The sequence below is a fragment of the Nycticebus coucang genome, chromosome 17, assembly GCF_027406575.1.
Source record: "Nycticebus coucang isolate mNycCou1 chromosome 17, mNycCou1.pri, whole genome shotgun sequence".
NCBI lineage: Eukaryota > Metazoa > Chordata > Mammalia > Primates > Lorisidae > Nycticebus > Nycticebus coucang.
In genome coordinates this window covers 23,196,584-23,221,703 of record NC_069796.1, presented here as the reverse complement: position 1 = coordinate 23,221,703, position 25,120 = coordinate 23,196,584, and the positions used below count along the sequence as shown (strand labels likewise).

Genomic DNA, 25,120 nt, shown 5'->3' with positions numbered 1-25,120 from the left:
GAGTTTAACCACTCAAGTACCACCATTCTTGTCCCTACCATCTGGGAGACAACAGTGGCAAGGGCCTTCTCCTTCTTTCTCTCTCTTTTTTTTTGTAGAGACAGAGTCTCACTTTACTGCCCTCGGTAGAGTGCCGGGGCGTCACACGGCTCACAGCAACTTCCTGCTCTTGGGCTTATGTGATTCTCTTGCCTCAGCCTCCCGAGCAGCTGGGACTACAGGCACCCGCCACAATGCCCGGTTATCTTTTTGTTGCAGTTTGGCCAGGGCTGGGTTTGAACCCACCACCCTCGGTATATGGGGCCGGCACCCTACTCACTGAGCCACAGGCGCCTCCCCTTCTTTCTCTTTTCAACCTTAGATTTATTCACATTGCCTTTCTAGAATATACAGCAGATTGGGAATGTCTGTCTATTCCTCTATTGAGAACAGGATTTTGGCTACAAGTGGGGCTTTCCCTTCTTGGTCGAAAAGCCTAGAAGCTTTTAATTTGTGCCCCTTCTTCAACCTTCCATCATTGACTTCTCTGGCAGTAATGAATCCTTCCACCTTAGTCATCGTCCTAGTTCTCTTGAGTTGCGAATGTTGTAAAATCAAATTTCGTTTGTATATTTCTCATTCTACTACACAGGTCTGGTTTTAGTCCCTTCACAGAAAATATAAAAGAAGTAGAAAGTACAGGACCATCTGCCTGTTTGAAGGCTGGAAAGACAAGGTACGTATAAGAAGGCTCTGAGTGTTTGTGTTTCTCTTCAAATTCCTATGTGGAAGCTCTAACCCTTAGTTTGCCTGTACTGGAGATAGGAAGAAATTAAGGGTAAGTGAGATCATAAAGTTAGAGTCTTGATTTCTTAAGATTAGTGTCCTATAAGAAGAGATACCAGAAAGGGCATACTAGAGCTTACTCTCTCTTTCTCTCTCCCCCCATATGAAGACAGTGGGGTAGGCAGCCATCTGCAAGGCAAAAAGAAAGCCCTCATTAGAAACTAACATGCTGGACCTTAGTCTGGTTTCTAGCCTCCAGAACTGTGAAAAAATAAATGTCTGTTACTTAAGTTATCTAGTCTGTCTTATTTTGTCATGCTAGCCCAAGCTAACTTTTACAGCACTAGAGAAAAGAATGTATGACAACGCATGGAAAACTAAATCATGTACACAGTACAAAGAAACAATGAAAAGTAAGAGAAGTGAAAATTTATTTAGACTAGTGTTTCTCATCATGGAAACTATGGTGGGTTTAGGTTAACTTTTTAGCCTTGAAAGAATTAAGTGATTTGGACTACAGACACCAGTAGAAAGAATGGTGAATTATAGGTGCAGTCATATGGTTTTAGGAGGATAGCATGGAATTATGAAGATGAAAAAGGAAGGGGTTTGAACTAATATATACATGGGTTCAAATTCAAGGTTGGTATCCCCCTTTTCAGCTACAATAATAGCAGTTAGCATTTGGATGCCTATTTTGTGCCAGGTATGATGTTATAAGCATTATATCATTTAATCCTTCAATAATCTTGTTACTCAGTGCCTGACACATAGTAGGAACTCAATAAATAGCTGCATTTGTAAATGATTGAATATGAGTATATTCAGTCTATGTCTATGAGGGAAATGAAGTGTAGCAAAGTCACATCACTTGGGTAATGCCATGCTGCTAACAAAGAACAAAACTAGTGTTTGAACAAAAGCTAATATTAAAACAGGGATAATAATTTACTGGGATGGCATATGGGTTAAACAAAATACTCTGGGTACAGATTTTGTGTAATGCCTGGTACACAGACAGTGCTTCAGTAAATAATATAGCAGTGACTCACAACTACAACCCTAACACTCAAGAAGGCTGAGGAGGAAGGATTGCATGAACTCAGGAGTTTGAGACTTGCCTGAGAAAGAGTGAGACCCTGTCTCCACAAAAAATGAAAATAAAAAAGCCCATATGGGCATTGCGACGCATGCTGATAGTCCCAGCTACTCAGGAGGCTGAGGCAGGAGGATGGCTGGAGTTCTGAAGCTATGAGGATGCCCCTGCACTCCACTCAGGGAGACAGAGTCAGACTCTGTCTCAACAACAACAAAAAGCAAGGCAACTGCACACTACCTCACCTCAGGTGAAGGCTGACAAGAGATGAATGAGGAACAATAAGGAGAGCAACAGCACAACTATTTTTAGATTTCAGCAGTTCAAGCCAATGTGTTTAGCCCTGATAGAACTTCAAATGGCCCGTGGAAAGCAAATGTTTGATGCAACAGTTCCTGCTCAGCCATGGCCATTGTAACTTTTTTTTTTCTGTCTAAAAATTTTAATCTTATGCATAAGAAAGAGAACTAAATGACTTTTCCTGGAACAGTCTCCATTTTCTACATTTAATAGTGCTTTAATAATATTTTCTATTATGATATGTTATTTGATACTCCTGCTTCATAAATACCTTAATAACTCTTTGAGGTGTTGAATCATATCATATGCTTTTTGGAAACAATCTTGGAAAACCGATATAATAAATTGCAGTATTTCCATCCTAATGATATCATACAGCCATAAAAAGAATGAGATCATTTATGTGTACTGATCTAGGAAGATGTTTATCATATAACATTAAGTGAAAAAGTAATTGTGAAATCCTAGCTTTTGAGAGAAAAGACTAATTCTACATATTATGTATATGCTTGTAAATACATAGCAAAGTATGGAAAGATAGATAGTAAACTGTAGAAAAAAATTTCCCCTGGAGAAGGGAGTGTGGTTAGAAGGTAATTTGAAACAAAACTTATTCCTTTTTGCTTTATACATAGCTGAATTTCATCTTTAATTTTATTAGTATTATTATTATTTTTACTTTATGAGATAATCATGGTTATTTTTATGTATGTCTTTGATTTAAAATCCAACAGGGATTCCATCATGATAGTGGCCTCAGCATATCTATAAAACTCCTCTCAACCCCCAGACTCCACTGAAATGACAGAAAATAATATGTAAGGATACTGCAAAACAACACAGGCTACCATGAGAGGAACATATAGTTTTGAGAAATTCCTAGAAAAGAAAAACCAGTGGGGAAAAACATGAAGGGAAACAAACCATCACAAATGCAATATCGGCAATCCCAACAGAAGGCTAGCATGTGTAGGTCAGGCACAGTGGCTTACACCTGTAACCCCAGCATTTTGGGAGGCTTAGGTGGGAGGATCACTTGAGGTCAGGAGTACAAGGCTGGTTAACACAGGGAGACCCTGTATCTACAAAAACCCCCAAACCTAAAAAACCTAATTTGTGAAAAGTTCCATAGAGGTCCTGATACCAGAATTTTCCCATGGGGTCCTTAGTCTTAGGAATCAAAGAATGAATGCACAGACCACAAGTAAGCAAAAGTGAAAGATTTTATTATAGGTAAAAGAAAAGTGGACAAAAAAGCTCCCAATACAATGGAAGAGCCTCCAAACAGGTTGCTGCCAGAACTCCTCTGTCTAGCAGCTTATATATTTTTCCGTACATTCCCTCTTCCTGATTGGCTCTTTCTATATGTGAAGTGAGAATTCTATATTGTAGCAATCACTGTACTTGCTGCTGACACACACAGGATACAGGAATGCATAGTTTCCGGTTGACCCTTCACCCATTTCCATGGTGCCACTAGTTTTCACTTGACCTCTCACCCATTTCACAGTATCATGAAATTTATGGTACTAGGTTCTATTTCCCTTCCCAGGGACTGTGGGATATTGATTATACAAGTTGTGAGCTGTGGCTGTCCCATTGTTTTACTTCACTAGGGGCCATTTTCCATTTCCTCATTCTTGCCTGCCCCACGCAGGTCCCCCTTCAGTTCCACAATAACCCTCAGAGCACCTAAGGAACCATTCTCAACAGAGCTACACTAGTAGGGTCCAAGTCCTTGCTTCTTTGCTACAACAACTGAACAGCAGGAAACAAAAGCTTTCTACCTTCAGATAATGACCCTAACTTCTTTTCAAACAAAATAAACGATGCCAGGGAAGGTCCCTGGTTTTTGAGTTCAAGGTGAAGAGGAACCCCAGGTAACCCAAGGACTAGCAAAGGGGCTGGGGTAGAGATATACACCGAATTCAACTGCCTTTCTGCCCTTTTCTACGGCATTTGCTCCCAGGGTGAAACCTTTGGCAGGCATCTCTGAAATGGGAGACATGTCTGTTTTTACAGACAATCACTGGAGGCAACACCCAGGTAACTTACAAATACTAAGAGGCACTCCCATACATGAAAGATTAGTCAGGAGCACACCTTCTTTCTTCCTAAGCTTCAAACAAGAGAACATTTAAACATTTGGAAAAAAACAGCACCTGAAAGAGTTCAAATTTTAGGAAACAGAACTAAGCCCTGAGTAAAGAGTCTCAGATAATAAAATCCTGTACTTAGCTAACAAGAATTAATGTTGGGAAAAATTAGAGAGAATATTGTATACATGAAAAAGTAGGCTGATAGGAATAAGAAATAATAAGATGTTTGAAAATAAAAATTATGGCTGTTTAAGTAAAAGTCTTCCATGGATATGAGAAATAACAGAATGAAAATGCTTATGATCTAATAAATGAGCAGGAAAACAGAGTCCAGTGATTGAGTAGGATGTGGAACACTGTGATGGGCTGAAGTGTGTTCCACCCAAATTCCTCACCCCCAGTACCTCAGAATGTGATGGGATGTGGCGATGGGGTCATTAGGTAATAATTAAGGTTGAATGAGATCATATGGGTGGGTCCTAATCCAATCTAACTGGTGTCTTTATACCAAGAAGAAATCTGGACACACACAAAGAGACACCAGAGATGCATGTTGGGAAAGAAAAGTCTGTGTAGGGCACAACCAGACAAACTTGCAGTGCTAAAACTACCACTGCCATCTACAAGGCAGAAGCCAAGAAGAGAGACAGACACACTTTGATTCGGACTTCCAGCCTCCAAAGAGAAAATGAATTTCTGTTGCTTAAGCCACTGTGTGGTATTTTGTTATAGCGGCACTAGCAAACTGATACAGCCAGACACAGAAAGTATGAGAGCCATAGTTACGAAGCACAGAAGATATATTCAAAAGTTTAACATTTATTCAGTAGGACTTCCAGGAAGGCATAATAGAAATGAGAGAAGGTGGGGGGAGAGGAAGAAAGAAAGAAAAATTTCCAGAACTGTAGACAAGTAAGAATCCTCTAATTCAAAGATTTTGAGGGTGCTAAGCAGGATTCATTAAAAAAGATCCACAACTATACCTGATGTGGAACTTAATAAAGAAATCAGAAAATGTGATATGAGGTTTTCTTTGAGCACAATAACCCATTTTCAACCTGAATGTACACACTATGAGTTTGTTACCGCGCAGCAATAATTCTTGATGCCTTTTCTGTTTCCTACAGATGGAATCCAAGTTAGAGTTGGGTCAAAGTTTAGAAGCTGCTTACAATGAGTCTCTTAATTCTTTGAAATGAGGACATTAAGGCTCAGAGTGATTCAATGGCTGAGTATTCACCTATGGTGCATCTTAGAATGGGTAGAGCCGAAACTTACTAAACGCAGAATACAAATGTCTACATACAATAACTAAGAAAATGCCATGAAGGCTACGTTGAACAGTTTGATGAGAATATTTCAGATTGTATATGAAACCCGCACATTGTACCCCTTGATTACACCAATGTACACAGCTATGATTTAACAATAAAAAAAAAAATGAACACACACACACAAAAAAATATATAGCTAAAAAAAAAAATATATATATATATATATATATAGCTGCAAATTTTTTAATTATTTCACATAGACTTCGCAGGGCTGCAATCTACGGTATGTTCCTTCCCCAGGCATCTGGGTAGACCTGTAGCTGCTTCAACTGATACATATGGCACTCAGGTGACCATGCATTCCGGGTTTCCTAGGACAGTCCTGGTTTTAGCACTGCAAATCTCCTAGATTCCTAGTCCCAGAACTAGAACTTAGCTGGTGACCAGAGAACTAGCCTCTATGACTTCCAAGGTAGCATCACAAAGCCCAGTAGTTAGAACTTTGTTTTACTGGCACACTCATTTTTAGAGCCCTCAAGTGCCACATAAGGAGTCCAGCTATCCCTGAGGCTGCCATGCTGGGATGGCCATGTATGGGCATTTCTGTTGACAGTCCTAGCTGTTAGCTTTCTCATCATCCTTCTAAGGTGCCAGACTTGAGTGAAGCTGTCTTGGACCCTCTAATCAAGCCCATGCTCCAGCTGAGTTCTACCAAGGGACCTCTGTTGACACTACATAGCACAGAAGTATCCACTAGCAAGGCCTGTCCTTATTACTCACCTCAAAATCACAAATAATGTAAATTGGGACTTATTTTAAGCCACTAAGTTTGAGGATTGCTTGCTATATGTAGCTGTAGATATCTGGAACAGTGGCTGAAATTATCAAGATTCTCAGATCACATCAGTCTAGTGTTTTGCTCTACCATGACCCAGGCTTTTGATTTCTCTTCTTTAAAAATTAGTACAGATTCCCTTTCTAAATTAAGCCATGGCTTTCTATTGTATTAGATACATTTATCTGTCTATAGTAAGTAGGTTCTAAAGTAAGCCATATTTTGATAAGAATAGTATTTTTAAAAAAATTTTTTGAAAGTATATTTTTCTGGCTCATAGTATTATTTTTACAAAAAATAATAAATTTATTTTCACAAATTTTAAAAATAATAAAAAATGTATTTTCAAAAAAAAATTTTGAAAGCATATTTTTCTGACTCATAGTATTATTTTTACATCAGTCTGGATCTAATCAGGAGAAAGAAACCAAACAGTAACTTGAACAGGAAAATATTAACATAAAGAATTAATTATAAGAGAGGATTATAGTCATGAGGAAATGGCTAGTAAGAAGTGGAAAGAACTTCAGAGAATATAAAAATAGCACATATAGCATATAATAAAATATCAGGAATAATACAATTGAACATAGGCACTATTGGGCGGCGCCTGTGGCTCAACGGGTAGGGAGCCGGTCCCATATGCCAGAGGTGGTGGGTTCAAGCCCAGCCCCGGCCAAAAATAAAAAAAAAAAAAAAAAAAAAAAAGAACATAGGCACTATCCCTAATGCTAAGATAAAGCACCCAATGAATATCTCTCTCTCTCTCTGGATACATTCACTTCTGAGACAAGAGGATTCTGGAGAATATATTGCCTGGCTTAGTGGATGGCAAAGAAATCAATGTGGGGCCAGGCCAGGAGAATTTGCAGGAAATCCGCACTTGGGAAATCAGAGTTTTAAAGTGTTGGAGCAAGCTACCTGCAAAAGACACATTTATCTACAATGCTGGCTGAGGGGATGCCAAGAGAAACTGTGGGCCGCTGGGCCCTGCTGGTCACCATAAACTGCTGGTCAGAGTGTTTTGCACCATAAACTGCAGGGCAGAGTGTTTTGCTTCAGGAGCTTAGTTCTTCGTCGTTTACATACAGCTATCTGAGTAAATAGAGAGGACATTTACCTTAGACAAATGTGACCTAGTGGGATGTCAAGTTGGAAGTAAAGAAAAGCCTTAAACTTCCCTCTTATCTTTGTCAAGACTACACCCTGTCAAGTAATCTGTACTGCCCACTACAACGCCTGGCTCCCCTGCTGTTGGAGCCTGGGAAAGAGATCTGTGCTGTAGGAACCTGCAATTGAACATGCTGAAACCAGGATATAAAACTCTTTCCTCCTGCCCTGGCTGTCTGGTGCCCTCCTGTCAAGTTCCGTGAAGGATTACCCAGATGTTTTCAAAAGGGGAACATTTTAGATAGTAATGGTCATACGCTATGACATATTCAAATTCACTATTTTTCAATCATAACTTTTATGTGAATACCATTTTTGGGAGTACCCAATCAGTAAATGTGGTTTCCAAAATTATTATTTAAAACTCTGTTCATCAAGTGTGAATAGATGGGTAGTTTCTTTCTAGGGAGATGGGCATATTCTAAAATTAGATTGTGGCAATGGTTGCAAAACTCTTGTGAATATACTAAAACTCATTTAATTCTTTTTCTTTTTTTTGAGACAGAGTTTCACTTTGTAGCTGTTGGTGGAGTGTGGTGGCATCATAGCTCACAGCAACTCTTGGGCTCAACCAAGTCTCTTTCCTCAGCCTCCCAAGTAACTGGGACTATAGGTGCCCACTACAACGCCTGGCTATTTTTAGAGACAGGGACTTGATTTTGCTTAGGCTGGTCTGAAACCGGTGAACTCAAGCAATCCACCCGCCTCAGCCTCCCGGAGTGCTAAGATTACAAGTGTGAGCCACTGTGCCCGGCTTTTAGAACTCATTTAATTCTATACTTAAAATGAGTAAATTTTATGGTATATAAATATCTCAAGAAAGCTGTTTTAAAAAACTAGAAATTATATGCTTAATATTCAAATGGAAAAATAGACATACTAAATAAGGTATGCAAAATGCTGGGTCTGCTGTTTTTCTACTGTTAATTTATTTCATAGTTTTAAAGCTGCTATCAGACATCATGTGCATATCTAGTCTTTACATTTTTTTCCTTTGTATAAAATTTTTCCAGAACTATAATATTTCATGACTTCTATAAATCTTTTCCAGAACTCTGATTCCTCTTGAGAATGATACACCACTCCTAATTAAAATTTTTCCATTTGAACATCTTTGAATATTTTGGAAAATATTTTTAGAATATCTCCTAAATCATCTTTAGTACGTAGTTTGACTATATCAGCAGCAAAACCAGATTGGTTACCCTAGGAAATTAGCTGTTGAACTTTTTATTCTATTGAGTTGAAATAAACCTTCTGAGATTGCTGCTGACGTTGCAGGTTATTTTAGTTCTGTTTTCTTCTTGAAACTCTCTCATCTGGGAAGTTTTGCTTGTAAGTTGGGATTCCCTGAGATTTTGGCAACCTGGGTGCAGGACCTGATGTCCTGGGATCTGTTTTCTGATACTGACCTATGCCCCAGGTAAGGGATGCAAGGAGTTCACTAGTTTCTAGTTTCTCTGGAATGCAAAGGTTAATGACTTTGTAGAATTACATTCATTCATAACTTAAAAAAAATTTTTAATAAAATATAAAAAATGGCTACTTTCCAAGAATTAACCAATAAAGTTCTTTGTATCATCCAGCCTAGCCCAATGCTTGGCACATCGTAGGTACTCAAGAAATGAATATAAGCAATTGGATAAAATAGCCTGCCAAAACAAACTAGTGAGATTTTAATGTGAGCAGCTCTCCTTTGCACTGAGGCAAGGGTCACGTGTGTAGATCAACGACAGACATTCAGCTTTGTCGTTTACATACAGCTATCTGAGTAAATAGACAGGACATTTACCTTAGACAAATATGACCTAGTGGGATGTCAGGTGGGAAGTAAAGAAAAGCCTTAAACTTCCCTCTTATCTTTGTCAAGCCTACACCCTGTCAAGTAATGGAGAGGGACTCATTTAGTACAATACGCTCATTAATTTTTTAGTACTCTGACAAGATAAATCTGTTCTAATATCCCAAGTTAAGTTTCTTTCCTCCTTACCCATCATCCGCTTTAGGTGTCTGAATAAAAAATTTGAAGTGTCCCGGTCTCTGTTCTTATCAGCTATTTCATTTCTGCTGTACGCTGAGTCTGTCCTGCGTTGGGTCCTGTGTTCCACTGGCCTCCCTCTGCTCCTGCTGAACAAGGGCCATCACTCTATGGAAAAGCCGCTAAGTTTCCAGTTATTTCCATTTGGGGCTTTCTATATTAGAAGCACATACTGAAACGCGAATGGTCCCTCTGTAGATGCACCTTCTCATTCCCTTTCCTTCTTTTCTCAGCTTGGATCTATATTTATCAATTCACCTCTAATATTTCCACTACTCTCTCTACTGATTCGTTCTCTGAAAATGTAGGCATGTGGAAGGCTGTTTCATACTAGAAAAATAGAAACAACAGCCACCACCAAACTTCTCCCACACTCTTTTTCTTCAAGTGATCCTTTTTTCTTCCCTTTCAACAATCAGCTCCTAAAAAGAGTAGACTTCATTTGATCTATTCGCTCCTCTGTTTCTTTTTTTTTTTTTTGGCCGGGGCTGGGCTTGAACCCGCCACCTCCGGCATATGGGACCAGCGCCCTACCTGCTGAGCCACAGGCACCAACCCTCACTCCTCTGTTTCAATCCTACATTTATTGCAGTCAATGGGTTGTTGCTACTATTCCACTTCCATAATCACTAATGACTTCCCCAAAGTAAGAACCAACAGAGACTTTTCCATTTTAAAGGTATTTGACTTGCTGGGTGCCTTTGGAATTGTTGATTACTGTCTCCTTGGAGGTATTATCCCTTCTCTAGTTTTTAAAAATCTCTTGCTAACTCACTCAAGCCCTTTTATTTTCTGCCCCATACTTAGATGTTGTTCCCCAGGGATCTCATTTTTGACCCTATGTTCTGTTTGTTGACATTCACTTTGGCTTCCATCAACATGTTTTCATTCATAAAGACTTGTCTTTCAACAGGTTTTCATTCATAAAGATCTCTCCCTGCTTGAGTTAGTTTATTTAATTTGGTTGTAGGATATTCTTGTAAGACTTGCCTTTTCTAATTTGAGAGTTTCTAAATTTGGAGTTGGCTTATTACATGTTTACTGTTATCTTTTTTCCACTGAATACACTTGGTGGCTTGCATATATCTTATTACACCCTGAGCTGCTCACTAATCATTACTGTCCCTCACATTTTGGGGGAATCCATTCTCTTTACTACTGATACATAGAGAAGTTCAAAATAAGTTCATTAATTTAATGTAATTTTTTTTTGAGACAAAGTCTCACTTTTTCACCCTCAGTAGAGTGCTATGGCATTGTAGCTCACAGCAGTCTCAAACTCTTGGGCTCAAGTGATCCTCCTGCCTCCGTTTTTCATTTTTAGTAGTGGCAGTGTCTCTCTCTTGCTCAGTCTGGTCTGGAACTTCTAAGCTTAAACAATCCGCCTGCCTTGGTCTCTCAGCGTGCTAGGATCAGAGGCGTGAGCCACCACACCCAGCCTAATTTAATGTAATTTAAATGAGCATTACATTTTTGAAGAACTTGGCCAGGCAAGTGTGATATAATTTATTACTACTTCCTGGACCTTTCCTGACTACCTTTTTTTTTTTTTAATGTGTGTCTGCCAGTAAAAGATTGTAAATGATAAGAGAGATTCAGGAGTTGTCCACAGTCCCTACTAGTGGTAGGCCATTGTCCTGTGATAAACTCAAACTCTCCCTTGAAGGGGTGTGTGATCCAGCATGGCTGAGAGCACACTGTGGGTGGAGACATTAGGAAAGGCTGCCCTTTCTCAGGCTGACCCAGCACAGAGCCAGGACAGTCAGCTTAGTGAGCAGACCATGGTCTGTTGTCAGTTTCCACGATTCCTTCAAAAGAACAGCTTTGTGCCAGTTCATAGTGGCCTATTTCCAATAAGACTTGAGCCTCCTGCCTGACCACCATTCCTCCACTTCAGGACCCCTAGAATCTAGCCACGCTGGACAACACTGCAGTTCCTTGTTTCTTTTCCCTACATTTATATACATTATGTCTCCTTTGCTTGGCAAGGCCTTTCTTCCATCTCCATTCTAATGTGGCACAACAATTTAACCCACTTCTTCCCTAGAGCTCATACTGATTCCTTGGATAAATTCAGCTTTTCCCCTTCCCCAAAGTATTGCTTTTTGTACTTATTATCATAAATCACATTCCTTTAAGATTTTGGCAAGTGTCTTATCACCCCTAGGGAACTTGAAGCATCTTGAGGGCAGAAATGATGTCCTATTTGTTTTCATGTGTTCTGTGAACCTTACATAACAAACAGAGTTTACGATTAAATCTATTACACAATAGAGGTTCCTATTACTATAACACAATAGAGGTTGATATGACTGTTACTAAATGAATGAGTATTTCAAACTTAATCACAGGAAATGAGTTAGGATTTATAAAATGCTTAGCTTTGGGCCTTGCACAGAGTAAATGTTAAGACAGGTGTTTTTTTTTTAATAAAATAAAAGGTTGATAGGACATGAGCTTGAATTTGGGAGAGCTATTGTTACTGTAATTAATGAAAACTGGGTCTATAATTTATTAATAGACTCAGAGAAACCTTTCTTCTTTATCACTAGACTTTTACTACTGTGGAATCATGGGTAGAAACATTGCTTTCTTTTTATATTCTGTTCCTTTTTCTAATTATATATCATTTCTCTCACAGAGATAGTTAAATCTCATTATATTTAATGATTTATCCATTTTCTGCTATAACAGTTTTATCAGTGACTCCTTGTGTTATAATCTCATTATTTCACAAAATTATATCCTATTTGTTAAGAATAGTAACTGTTACCATGATTTTATCTTCTTCAATGCTCTTTTTAATGTCAATGTCATAGCTCTCTTTGTGAAAAGATTAGAATTTTTTCTCTTTATTTAATCTAATTCTTTTCAATGTTGCTTATATTATATAGTGTCTTTTACTGTATTTTGCTTTTTTATTTAAAGAATTTCTGTGTCTGAATCATGTCTGTGTGATTTCTATGACTTTATTACTTTGAATAAGATGGAAAACGTGCTGAAAAAAACAAAAATTACTAAATATTTTTCTTTCATCCAAATACAATATACTGATAATGAGACTGTTACAAGTATATTGAGTCTTTATTCCTTAATTTCTATTGAATGTATATATTTCTTTATCTTTTTTTAACTTCTTGATTGAAATGCAGTTTACAAGAGGAAGTTATAAAGTGTTCAATTGAGTCTCCTGGGTACATGTTAAATATATATAGATTACAGATTGTCACCATATATGACCTTGCAAGTAAATTTGATACAAAACAAACAAAAACTTGTGTAAAGAAGGGGAAGGTGACTGCCTTTCTTTTTACTGTCTTTCTTTACACAAGTTTTTGTTTTGTGGCTGACTCCTGTAATCCTAGTACCCTGGGAGGCTGAGTTGGGTGGATCTCCTGAGCTCTGAAGTTCAAGACCAGTCTGATCAAGAGCTAGACCCAGTCTTTAAAAATAGGCATTGTGGGGCGGCCCCTGTGGCTCAAGGAGTAGGGCGCCGGTCCCATATGCCGGAGGTGGTGGGTTCAAACCTAGCCCCGGCCAAAAAAAAAAACAAAAAATAGGCATTGTGGCAGGTGCTTGTAGTCCCAGCTGTTTGGGAGGCTGAGGCAAGAGGATCACTTGAACCCAGGAGTTTGAGGTTGCTGGGAACTATAGTAGCACTCTACCAAGGGCAACAAAAAGAGATTCTGTCTCAAAAAAAAAAAAAAGGGTAGGATGTAGAGGTAATCTGCAGCTTGTTTGCATATACAATAAAGGTTGTTTGAAACTATTTTACCCTATTGGGTTAATGCCAAGAAGGTTCTAAAGGTAAGGGATAAATTGTTTTTCTGAATATGTCCTTCCTTCCGCAAGACCTGATAACTTTCCCCTTCCCCCAATTTTTAATATAGAAATTTTATTTTATTATTATTATTATTTTTTTTTTTTTGAGACAGAGTCTCATTATGTTGCCCTCGGTACAGTGCCATAGTGTCACAGCTCACAGCAACCTCAAACTCTTGGGCTTAAATTAAGCGATTCTATTGCCCCAGCCTCCTAAGTAGCTGGGACTACAGGCATAATACAGAAATTTTAAAACATATTGGTGTCTGTTAAATAAAGAATAATATTATGATCTCCATGTACATACATCCAGTCCCAATAATGGTCAGGCTTGTGGCATTTTTAACCTTACCTTGTCATCCATTATGGTAATAGTTTTTAAATGTTTAAAAATTTTTAACTAAGTGATAACAAGAAACTATGTGCTTTTGCTTTTTTAATCCTGAGTCTTAGGATCAGAAGGAACACATTTTCTTACATAATTTGCATATTTAATCAAATGCTCCATGCCTTCTGCTTGGCATAGTATTGATCTCTGGAAAAAATCACCACATTGCTCTTCTTTGGTAGAAAAGCAGTTAAAATGCATTTTTTCAGGAAAAGAGATCACCAGTCACTTGCTCAACAAAAATGTTCCTATGCTCAACTAATGGTTTAGCATTGTCGTCTGAAGTGCTGTTTTTTGATGGCAGTCAAAAGCCTACAGTCTTCCTACATTAAATCTTGGCTATACCAAGATTGGGGTGAAAAATTTGGACAAATTAATTATCCTTTCTCTTTCATTTTCCCCATCTTACAATAATAGTACTTACTGTGCTGAGTTGCTATGAAGATTAAATAAATTAATATATATGAGGAATTAATCTAACAAATGTAACCAGTATAACCTAATTCTTTGTAGCCTCAATGAATCCCAAACAATTAAAAAAAATTAAAAACAAAACAAAATAAATAAAAACAATAAAAACATCTCAATGGTTTTCCTTTGCTCTAATAAAGAAAAAAGAAGAGTTTCTCTAACAATGTAACCACACCTATATTTCCTATTGTTATTCACTTGAATTAACAAACCTATTTTAAGTCTAAAACAGTGGTGTACCCTTGAAACACTGTAAGTATATACATTTTTAAAACTTAAAAAAAAAATTACAGATAAAATGTGACATTTTAATTGTGAAGAAAATTACATTGTTTCCTTTGCCCTTAAAAATGGTCTGGCAACGGCGGCGCCTATAGGTCAGCGGTTAGGGTGCCCGCCACATACACTGGAGCTGGCAGGTTCAAACCTGGCCTGGGCCAGCTAAATAGCAATGACAATTGCAACAACAACAACAACAACAAAAATAGCCGGGCATTGTGGTGGGTGCCTGTAGTCCCAGTGGCTTAGGAGGCTGAGGGAAGAGAATCGCTTAAGCCCAACAGTTTAAGGTTGCTGTGAGCTGTGACACCCCAGCACTCTACCCCAGCACTCTACCAAGGGTGACATAGTGAGACTATGTCTCAAAAAAAAAAAAAAAAAAATTAAAAATTGGCAAGATTGCTTTTCAACATTTAATTAAAGGTTCCTTAATTTAATGTTTTAGATTTAAAAAACTCTCAGAGAAGAAAATTGTTGTCAGAATAGATGATGTTTAGAATAGTAAAAATCAAAGCACATGTTAGAACAATTTGTTCATTTAACTTGCCTGGGATTCCTTTAAAATCCAAAGACATACCATGAAAACCCAAATAAACAGAAAATAGTAAAATGTCCTTAGAAGAAATGTTGCTGTACAGTCTATTCTTAGATTACCTGTATGATCATGACATTTTAAAAGTGTTTTTTAAATTTTTAATACAAGGTACTTCTCTAGATGATTTTAAGAATTTTAAAAAGAAAAAGAGAGAAGACAAGAAGAAAAAAAGGGGGGCGGTTTAAAATATTCTTGGAAGAAGAGGGTCCACAGAACAATCTGACACGCAGGGAGCGTGTTCGGCTGTAGAAACCTTAACATCCTGGCCCAGGAGTCAGCCTATCAGGGTGCTGAGAACCACATTTCCATAATGATGATTGGCTGGTGGACTGGAGGCTCCGCTGAGATCTGAGCTTCGGGAGGAAATAACTCTGCTGAGGAAAGCAGCAAAACAACTTTCTGGCTTTCTGTTGTTTATTGCATATTCTCCAAATGATTGTAGTGATTCATCCTTTAGGAAAGCTTGTTTGGAAAACAAAAGAGGCACAGTTGTTCACAACAAAAGTGATAGTCAACAGCCAAAGAACCAAGTATAATGGAACTCTTTTATTCTTCTTTAAAATAAACTTTAGTCTGATTTTATCTAACCAAATATGTTGATTTCCTAGGAGATGCATAAGGACTGGATTTAAATTATGAATTAGACAAAGGTTACTGTTTCTGATAATCATCATGGCTTTATTCATCTTCTTACAAAATGTGTACAAATATATTTCATTAAGTGTGAAAAAAATTCTTAAATTCTAGTGCCAATAATACAGCATGTCCCAAAAGTTGCCCCAAAGTCACCATACATAGGGAAAATGGGAAACTGTAGCTAAATGTACCTTTATTTGCAAAACTATTGATTACAAAATTTTACAAAATATTCATTACATTTTGGCCACCTCTTTGTAAAATTTTGTAATGGTTTGTAAATAAAGGTACACTTAGCTACATTTCCCTATTTTCCTTATATAATATGGTGACTTTAGGGGTGACTTTTGGGACACCATGTATGTTTGATACCTACACAATTAAGAGAACTCTACCCCTCTTGAAAAGAAAAAAAAAGCTATTTTGAGCATTTTTATCTCCTGCAGTCACTTATGTGTGAAAGTGATACATTCATCAGTGTTTTGGGTATTGCTCTCGTGAATTTTTACACATACATAAAAATCCACTATCATTAAGTAGTAAGAAGTTTTAAAAATGACAAAAAAGGAAGCAGAGAAAGGCAGTCAGTAAGAAGGATGGTTTGGAGCTAATGGCTGAATCCTGCTGCCTGCTGACCTTCCCCTGTTTGGTAGTATTCCATTTTGTTGTAGTTGCTTTGGATTTAGACAGAGCAGTGACAACATTTTACCTACAAGTTTTTAAATGTAGGTTTACAAACATTGTTCCCACAGGCCATCTTCGCGGACATGAGAAAAAACTCTATAATGTAGGTTAAGCAGAAGTATTTTGCAGTCTCTCCCAGTGACCATTCCTTGGCTAGCTAACAAACCAGCCATTCAGAAGCAATTTTCTTCAGGCTGAAATTATGTGCTGACCTTAGCAGATCACTTCCCATAATAACCCTTCCCCCACCCAACACTAAATACAATCTGTCTCCTACTCACTGTAATAACGTGCAAATGACTGTAATTTTGCAGACAAGAAACAGCCCAAAGTGAAACGTGTCTAAACAGAGGTCGATTTAAAAAATCAGGGCTATTACCTAAATCTGTAAAATACATATTGTAATAAAACCAGCAACAGCAATCTCCAATAAGTAGTTTTTTAAAAATGTAGCTTGTGTTTTGATCTTTTTTATGCACCCGGTTTCTACTGGCATAAAAGAAAAATCCTTTTTCAGAAATGATTTCATTACATGCGATGTGAATTGCCTTCCTTTGCTAACTGATTTGCAGACCTTGCTTGGGCACCTTCAGACCGAGCAGCGCACACCACACCGCAAGAGCCCCAGCCAAGTGGAGGTACAATTTCAGACACTTAACACTGACCTACATTGCAATTCTTTCAATGAAAGCAGTATTCAAATGTTTTCCTTTAAAAAAATGTACTGTTTTGCTAGGTTCTCCAGAACTGTAAGGCATAAAAGATTCCAATTTGCTTTTTCTTTGAAAGTCAAGGACAAAGAGCGAGAGAATGGGGAATTACATAAACATATGGGGTTCATAAACATATAAAGTTCTTCAACTTGATATTTCTTGACTACTAAAATTCATCACAGTCCTAAATCAATTCATGTAATATTTGCTTTATACCATTTCAACTTGTGTAGGCTAACCTGTGTAATAAAAACCTGTCAAGGATGTCATTATTACTCCCTTCAATGTAGGGTCTCTTTGTCAAAATCTGAGGAATTTAAAATGAAGGTGAGTTAATACGGTGTAGAAATGACCTGAAAAGTTAACATAGCAATGTTACACAATGCATATAAGTATACATATTCACAAAATGTATATTGGAAATGTTCAAGAATCTTTCATGGCAAGGGGAACACCACTGGTGTCTTTCTTCCCTAAATCTGTGTAGGGTCCTCTCAGCTATAGACCAGTTTTTTTTTTTTTTTTTGAGAAGGAGCCTCAAACTGTCGCCCTAGGTAGAGTGCTATGGTATCACAGCTCACAGCAACCTCCAACTCCTGGTTTAAGCGATTCTCTTGCCTCAGGCTCCCAAGTAGCCAGGATGACAGGCGCCCGCCACAACGCCCAGCTATTTTGTGCTTGTAGTTGTCATTGTTTGGCAGGCCGGGGCTGGATTTGAACCAGGCAGCTCAGTTGTATGTGGCTGGTGCTAAAGGCACCGAGCCTAGACCAGTTTTTTTGCACTTTGTCTTTGTCCAGTGATATTTCAGGATAGTGCAAAACATCAAATGTTGGATGAAGAACATTGCTCGTCTCTTTTTGGTGATGGTTATCAAGAAATGAATCTTCTTAAAAGAACTCTACAGAAACTTGAATTGGATTCAGCATGCAGGTGTGAAAGGCAGAAAGAGACCTTTTTTTAACAAGTTGGAAGTTAGGCTATTACCTATAGGTTAAAAAAAATGAAGACCTAGTATTTGGATGTGTTTACTAAAGCACTTACTCTACATTCCCTGGAAATCAGGGCAGGACACCTGCCCATTGCCTTGGGGCAGGCTTGTTCTGTAAGTAACTCCAGAGAGTTCAGAATTTTCTTCCATAATCTACTTGGATAGCTGGTAAACTTTTCATTATTTGTAAATTAAGTTCCCTTTCCTATAAATTAGGCCTCTTTCTTGAGAAATTTTAGTTTTTATTACTTTGTTTTCCACTTTTTCCTTTGGTTTTGAGTAATGTCAAGTGCCAATGTTGGCACAGATTTAGAAAAGCTAGGCTCAGTTATAGACTTTTTTCCAAATTAACAAAAATTCAAAAAAATGATGTTTGTTCCTTAATTATATACCCCAAATTAGGGGAAAGAAGCATCAAAGAAAGACTGCTATGTTTTTCTGTGCTTGAAGCCCCTGGCTTCCTCAGCATTGAGATTTTCTGTCCTTAATTAGAATGGAGGAAAAGTCTCTTTTAAGGACCCTCTGATTACCTGGTAAGCAATGTGGGGGATGGTGGTGGTGGCATGGGGGTGGTTGGGATGGAGTGGGGTGGGGTTGGGGGTAGGGTTGTGTTGATCATGAGGTCCCAAGGAGGGGGTGGTGGTGGTAATTGGAGGTGAGATGACACTCTTTTTCCATTCCAAATACTCATTTCCAGATTTCTCCTCTCTCTACTCATCTCTGAGCAGAAACAAGCTAAAATAAAAATTACAAAGATCACATAGCAGACGATAGCATATTGGTATAATGATGTACGTGCAGATGGATATTAGTATGGAGACAAATACATGTCCAAATACATTGATTAGATTAAGGTAAATTTCTTTTTTTGTTTTTATTTCTATAAATGCAGTTTAACTTCCCAATTTTCTGAAAAAAAAAAAAAATAGCTTTGACATTCAAAGCTGGTAGTTAATTATCTTAGTTTTAGTCATCCATTAGTTAGTAGTCCTCTGATGCCTTTGATTGGCCCCTTTGTCAAACAAAACAAACACAGGAAAAGCAAGCATGACAACACTGATTTATTCAAAAGTCTCTTGGAAGAAACTGGGAAAAAGGAGATGGGGGTGGGGTGTAAATTGAGTGTGGAGAAGTTAGAATGGAAGGAAATGCTTTAACTTACCCAAATGGCTCAGGTTAAATATGGGTGGAGTTGGGCATAAGCCTTCATCTTCAGCCAGAGGGAGTTTGTCAAAGAGTGTTAAGGTTTGGGGTTGGATGTTGAAGCCAGGTTTAGATTCAGTTATTTGAGTATTAGGAGGGCTAAACCTTGGTTTTAGTTATATTAAATATATACTGCAGACCCCGTGATTTGCTTTTAGCAAGAGAATGCATTGAAAGAGCTCCTACCCTTCTTTTTCTCTCAGTCTCATTTTCAAAGTTCTTTGAAGTCCAATTGTTTTTAAGAGCTAACCATTGATTTTTTCCAAACTAATATAACATATGGGGTATCTGTGGGCTCCCACGGCTGAAATGTAGATGACACCACAGGGACACAGGAAGCGCCCAAGAGTGACCTGGTCCTTTGAGGAATCACTCTTCTAAAAGAAGAAAAGTTAAAAATCACCACATGGTGCTATATTATTATCAGTGAGCCATACACAAATGCAGAATCTGTATATTCAAAAACATAAAACAAGCCTCAAAGCTAAAATGGAGGATTGGTGGATAACAGAGATATTTAACTTGCCCCACTTTATTTGTTAAAGTACAGTTTCGACTTGAATACAAATTGACTTAGCGAGATCTAAGAACTATTACAGATTGCATTCCTCTAGTTTGTGTATCCCGATAAAGAGTGGAAGCTGCTGTTTGTTACTATTTGTAGTATTAAATCTAGTTCCCTTACAGTGGTGAAACAACTAATTGGCATTTTTTTTATGGACTAAATATATTGAAAGCTCAAACATGAGTCAATAGCCATTACTTAAAACATGTGACATAAATATTTTTATTGATCCACAGAGTCATCACTGCATATTTACATCATAAGCTATCTTCTGCTAGCACTTATGCACTCCATGTGTCCCTTTGACTCAGTTAAGACACATTCTTACGTTGCAATTGTTATGTAGAAATTATAATCTCTGTAGTACTGAATCTTTAAAACTTGAGATCACAAGGGATTTGTTACTACCCTATCATTAAATTCACAGCACCTTTTGGCTTTGAAATGTCCATTTCATAACTCCTAAAAATAGTGGAAGATAACAATGAAAAATGAAAAATAAAATGTGCTCTAAAGGCTTAATATATAAAAATACATTAGCTTTTATTGTAAAATACTAAACTTGTTATTTCATATTAGCCTTTCTTATCCTATGACCTCAAGAGTTCCATTAACTTGGTTGCTGGCATTTTCCCTACAATACATTATAAAATATTTCAGTGTTTGTGGATTGCAGACATATAGCATTCAGAGAATTTAGGATCTCTCCCCTCCCCAAATAGGGTTAAAGATTTTTGGGGAGAGGAATTCTGATGATCCGAGGGTTTAAAAACGCAGACGGGGACTGTTTAAAAGGTTACTCTTTCTGGTATGTTTCTCTCTCATAAGTCTATTTTTTAAAAATTTAGGGTGGCTAGGTGGGGGCTTATTTTAATTTGGGGGGCCATGTAACACCACGGAAAGGATTTGTTACTAATTCCAGGGAAGAACCGTTCATGTAGGGTTGTTAAATGGTTGCCCGCGTTCACACTTCAGTGCTTGTAGACCAGAACCCTGGAAACAAAAGGGTTACTTGTTTCCCTACCACCGCCTTTACCCCGAAATCGATTTTTCTTATTTAATCAGCGAGTAAAAAGAGACACAGGGACCCCCCCGCCAAAAAAAAAAAAAAAAATCCAGGAAGGGCAAAGCAGTGGGGGCAGGGTTGAAAGCCAGAAGCTGCAATAGAGAAAATCAGTCTCGGGAGTTGGGCTGCCGAGTCCTTGGAACAAGGAAGGGAAGCCAGCAAAACGCTCGCAGTCATTTCCACACAGCCAGCCTCGCTTTTCTCCTCGCTACGCGCTAGTGGCTCATTTGGCTTCCCTCTGCCACCGAGCGATCACATACATTATTTCCCCCAAGATAACACAATCAAACTTGTATTTACCGACATCCTCTCCTCGCAGCCAGTTTGAGATTTGTTTTAATAAATAAGTGTTTTATGTGAATGATGTAGTAATTGAAACGGGCGCACTATTTTTTTTTTTCCTTCTTACTGCGGGAGGTTCCTCAACCCCAATCTGGTTGGAAAATAAAACGCTTTGTCTCCACAACCACCCCCCACTGCACCCCCACCCGCTCTCAGTGTGTGTTTTATACGTGTGTATATCTCAACCCCCTACAGTAGCCAAGAGAAAGCAGCTAGCCAATGAGAGAGCCCAGTTTCATAAAAGCTGCTCTCTGATTGGCCTAATGCGAAAGGGCATTGGGAACAAAGAAAAGTCCCTTTCAGGTATAGAGGCTGAGAGCTCCTTTCGCTCCACTCCCCCTGTGTGTGTGTTGTGTTTCAGTCCTGATTTCAGTGTTGCAGAACAAGCTTGTTGTGTGTGTGCACCAGGGGGATTTTGTTTGGTTTTGTTTTTAATTTTAATTTTTTGCTTTTATAAAAAAATACACAGAACGGTCTGTGACATTTGATGGTCCATCTTCTTTAATAATAAATTTGTTGAAGAGATTATAATTTCCAAAATAAAGCGGCTGCAACCAAACACATTCAATGCAGTTAGAAGGAAAAGGTCAACTCCATCCAATACAGACCGTAAGTACGGTTGCGTGGTGTGTCTCTATATAGCACTTAGCGGGGACTTCATGCAGGGGAATGTGCGAGTTTTATGCATAGAAATGAGGAACTAGTTACAGGGTTTGGCTTTTGCATTTTGAACAACAACCCAAGAAGGGTGAATGTTATTCAGTGGAGGGTGAAGCATTTGTAACTTCTCCACACAAATTAGGCTTGACTGGGCACTCGGGGTAACTTAGAGTAAATTACCTTTTGGGCTCTCACCCAAAGGAGAATAAAAGTGACACAATTACATATCCTGGTCTGTAGTATCAGTTCTCTAGCTCACCTTACCCCCTCTCTCTCCTGTCCAAGCTGGGCAGACCCCCTCCCAAGCCGAGCTAGGAAAATAGGGACAAGGGCAGAACAAGCCCATTTCTGTCTCCTGTGAGATCCCAGTGCCCAGTAATTTAATATTAAACTAGGAAATAGTCACCCATTAAATGTAATGGTTATAATTACCATTTTCCACCTCCTTTAAAAAAAGCAGGCAGCAAAAATACCATTAAGAGGGGGGAAAAAAAAAGCCCCACCCAACCCAAACAAACCCACAAATAGTAACAATCGTGTGTTTATTACAGGACCAGGCTTGGGCGCTAGCAAAATGTTTTTCTTTGTTTAATACATGAGGGGGTCCCTAAAATCCAAGTGGTTGGAGGGGGTGGGGCGGGGGACTACCCCCTTCCCCGGGGGTTGCCGTCCCTGGCCACTTTGGGAGAGCTAACAAATTGGAGATAAGTTGAGGAAAGGTTTATAAGGTGTTTCTTTAAAACATCTGCTTTGCTCTTGTGTTCATTACATTTCACTCTTTCCGAACTTCCGAGATCCTAGATCTCAGAGAAATGTTTCACATTCATAACTTGTAGCTTCGCCCACTGCAGGGCGGGGGGGAGGCGGCGGGGGGGGTGGGAAGTGTGTGTAGGGGGAGGGTAGAGACCTTCAGCTTTTTTTTAAAGACCAGATCAGTATTTTCTTGATACGCTTGTCACCATTTTTGTTCTCACGACAACCAATTGAGCCCTTGATCCTCACGTGATGTGAAAGGCTTGCACTGTAACAAAATCGCTCCTTTCAGATGGTTGGTTGTTACCAGCTCGCCCATCCCCCTTTCCCAGCCCCGACATTTCCAGCAAAGCGACTCTCCACTTCCAATCCATCAACAATTCATTACTGCTTTTAGCTTCCAAACGCCAGCTAATTAAAAATACTAAGCCAAGCTCCGAGGCCATCTGACTAAACACAGGAGGGGGTGGGCGAGAGGAGGAGGAGAGAAAAAAATAAATAAAAAGGGAGACGCACCGTTTCCCGCGAGTGCAAGAGGGAAAAACTCCAGAGAAAGGTCGCCTTAAAAAAAAAAAAAAATCTCTCTTTTTTTTTTTACTCTAATTATCGAATTACAACATGACTGATTGGCTTGAGCGACAGAGGATATTCCCCTCCCCGCCCCCGGGAACTATACAGGAACTCAGTTCCTTTTTCTTAAAACAACATAAAACAGGAAAACATCACATCCTTTAGGTTTCGAAGACGGAGCCCATTGTAAACGCCGTTATTCTCCCCACGCCACCGCCCCCCGCCCCGAGCGAATGCGTTAGAACTGGTTTATCAGCTCATTGAATCATCTGCGCCCTCCTGCTCCACACCTTTCCTTTTCTCCTCCGGCCCAGCTTCTCATCTCCCCCTTTCTTCTCCCTTCCCCTCCACTCCTCCTCCCCTTCTTCTTCCCCCTCCTTTTCTCTTAAGTTAGTTCAAGAAATCAAATCTGTCAGGACGGGCGGAAAAAATGCCACTTCCCGACTAACAGGCGGAATCCAGCCCGGATTTTCAGTCCTTTCTTCTTATTCTTTCTTCCCTTTCACTAATTTATCCTGATGTTAGCACATTCTGTCTTGTAACTAGCGGACGCCTGTAGGTTTGCTACATGGGATCATTACTTACTGATCACGGTGACTCTGAACTCTGGAACTGAAGGCGGCATGAGAAGTTGGGAAAACTTTTTTTCTCTAAGCTCTCTCTTTTTTTACAAAAAACCCCCTATTATTCTCGATGCTTGTTAAGAGGAAAAAAAACCTTTGGTGCTTCTGTTGTGAATGTGAAACATTATCTTCCAGCTGTACTGTGATACATTTTTTTAAGGAGAAAAGGACTCCTGGTCCGTTTGCCAAAAGAGGGGGTGGGGAGGTGGAATAATGTTATCGAGTGATTATTCTGGCTGAGATGTGTTATTTGGTTTCTTCCTTCTTGATCATTTGGTGTTTAAGTAAAATGAGGCACAGGCTTGTTTGCCGAGTGGAGTGGGAAAGGCATTTTGATTTGCTGGCCTAATTAAAAAATGATAAAGGATTAAAGGTAAGCAATGTCTGTGTGTGTGTGTGTGTGTTTCTATGTGTATGTATATTTATTTATTTATTTTTCTTGACAATCAACTGTTAAAAGGGGGCTGAGCCCTTTAAAAACCGTTTTAACTGCTCTTTGTCAAACACACACTCATTTGCGGTCATTGAGGCCACCTTGGCGCAGATCACTTAAAGTGTATGTCTTAATCAGTTTCCCGTACAGTCAGTAGTACCATATTTAACAGACCGAGCAATTCTGTGACCTGGGAATATGCTACAATTGTTTAGATGCATTTTTTTTCCTCAAAAGGCAGATATTTAACTTTTTATATAACACTGTCTTTTCTATAAAGAAATTCTCTTAAAGACGTGTTATTTATTCCTCCCCCCTCCCCAATTGTATAAGCTGTTGGAGAAAAGAGGCTAGGAGGGAGGTATGTATGTATGTGTGGGGAATTACTGGTTGTTTTTTTCTGTTCCTTACTGGGAACAAAAACCAGATTGCCCAGACAATTTGTAAAAAGAAGTACTAAAATTAGAAATAAGGAAAATTTAGCAACATTCTATTCCGAAAACTAGCCTCAGAACTTCCAGGGTCTGGTCTTTTCGGACATGTTTAGGGATGTCTAAAGCCGGGTTCTTCTTGTCTGAGTGCTGTGCTTCTGGGGTTGAGATATCACAATTCTAAACTTTAAAAAAGAAATACCAAAACCTTTCTGGACTTGAATCAGATCCTTAAGCTATTTTAATGTGTTTTTTTTTTAAGTGATTATCCTCGTATTGTTGATAAAGAGATTTTCTTTTTAGCTACTGTAAGATGCTTA

General features: G+C 38.7%; 1 protein-coding gene across 3 annotated transcripts in view; it reads left to right on the top strand.

Moving 5' to 3' along the window:
• Positions 1-21,644: 21,644 nt before the first annotated feature.
• ZNF608 (zinc finger protein 608) overlaps positions 21,645-25,120 on the top strand; it is a 112,570-nt gene continuing 109,094 nt past the window's right edge. The window contains exon 1 of one of the 3 annotated variants that reach the window (XM_053567068.1): positions 21,645-21,939. In XM_053567068.1, coding sequence (XP_053423043.1) covers positions 21,898-21,939 — 42 coding nt within the window. In that variant the 5' untranslated portion in view covers positions 21,645-21,897. Of the gene's footprint in view, positions 21,940-23,617; positions 24,310-25,120 lie in introns of those variants that run through there. The other 2 variants (XM_053567067.1, XM_053567066.1) reach the window with 2 other exon arrangements.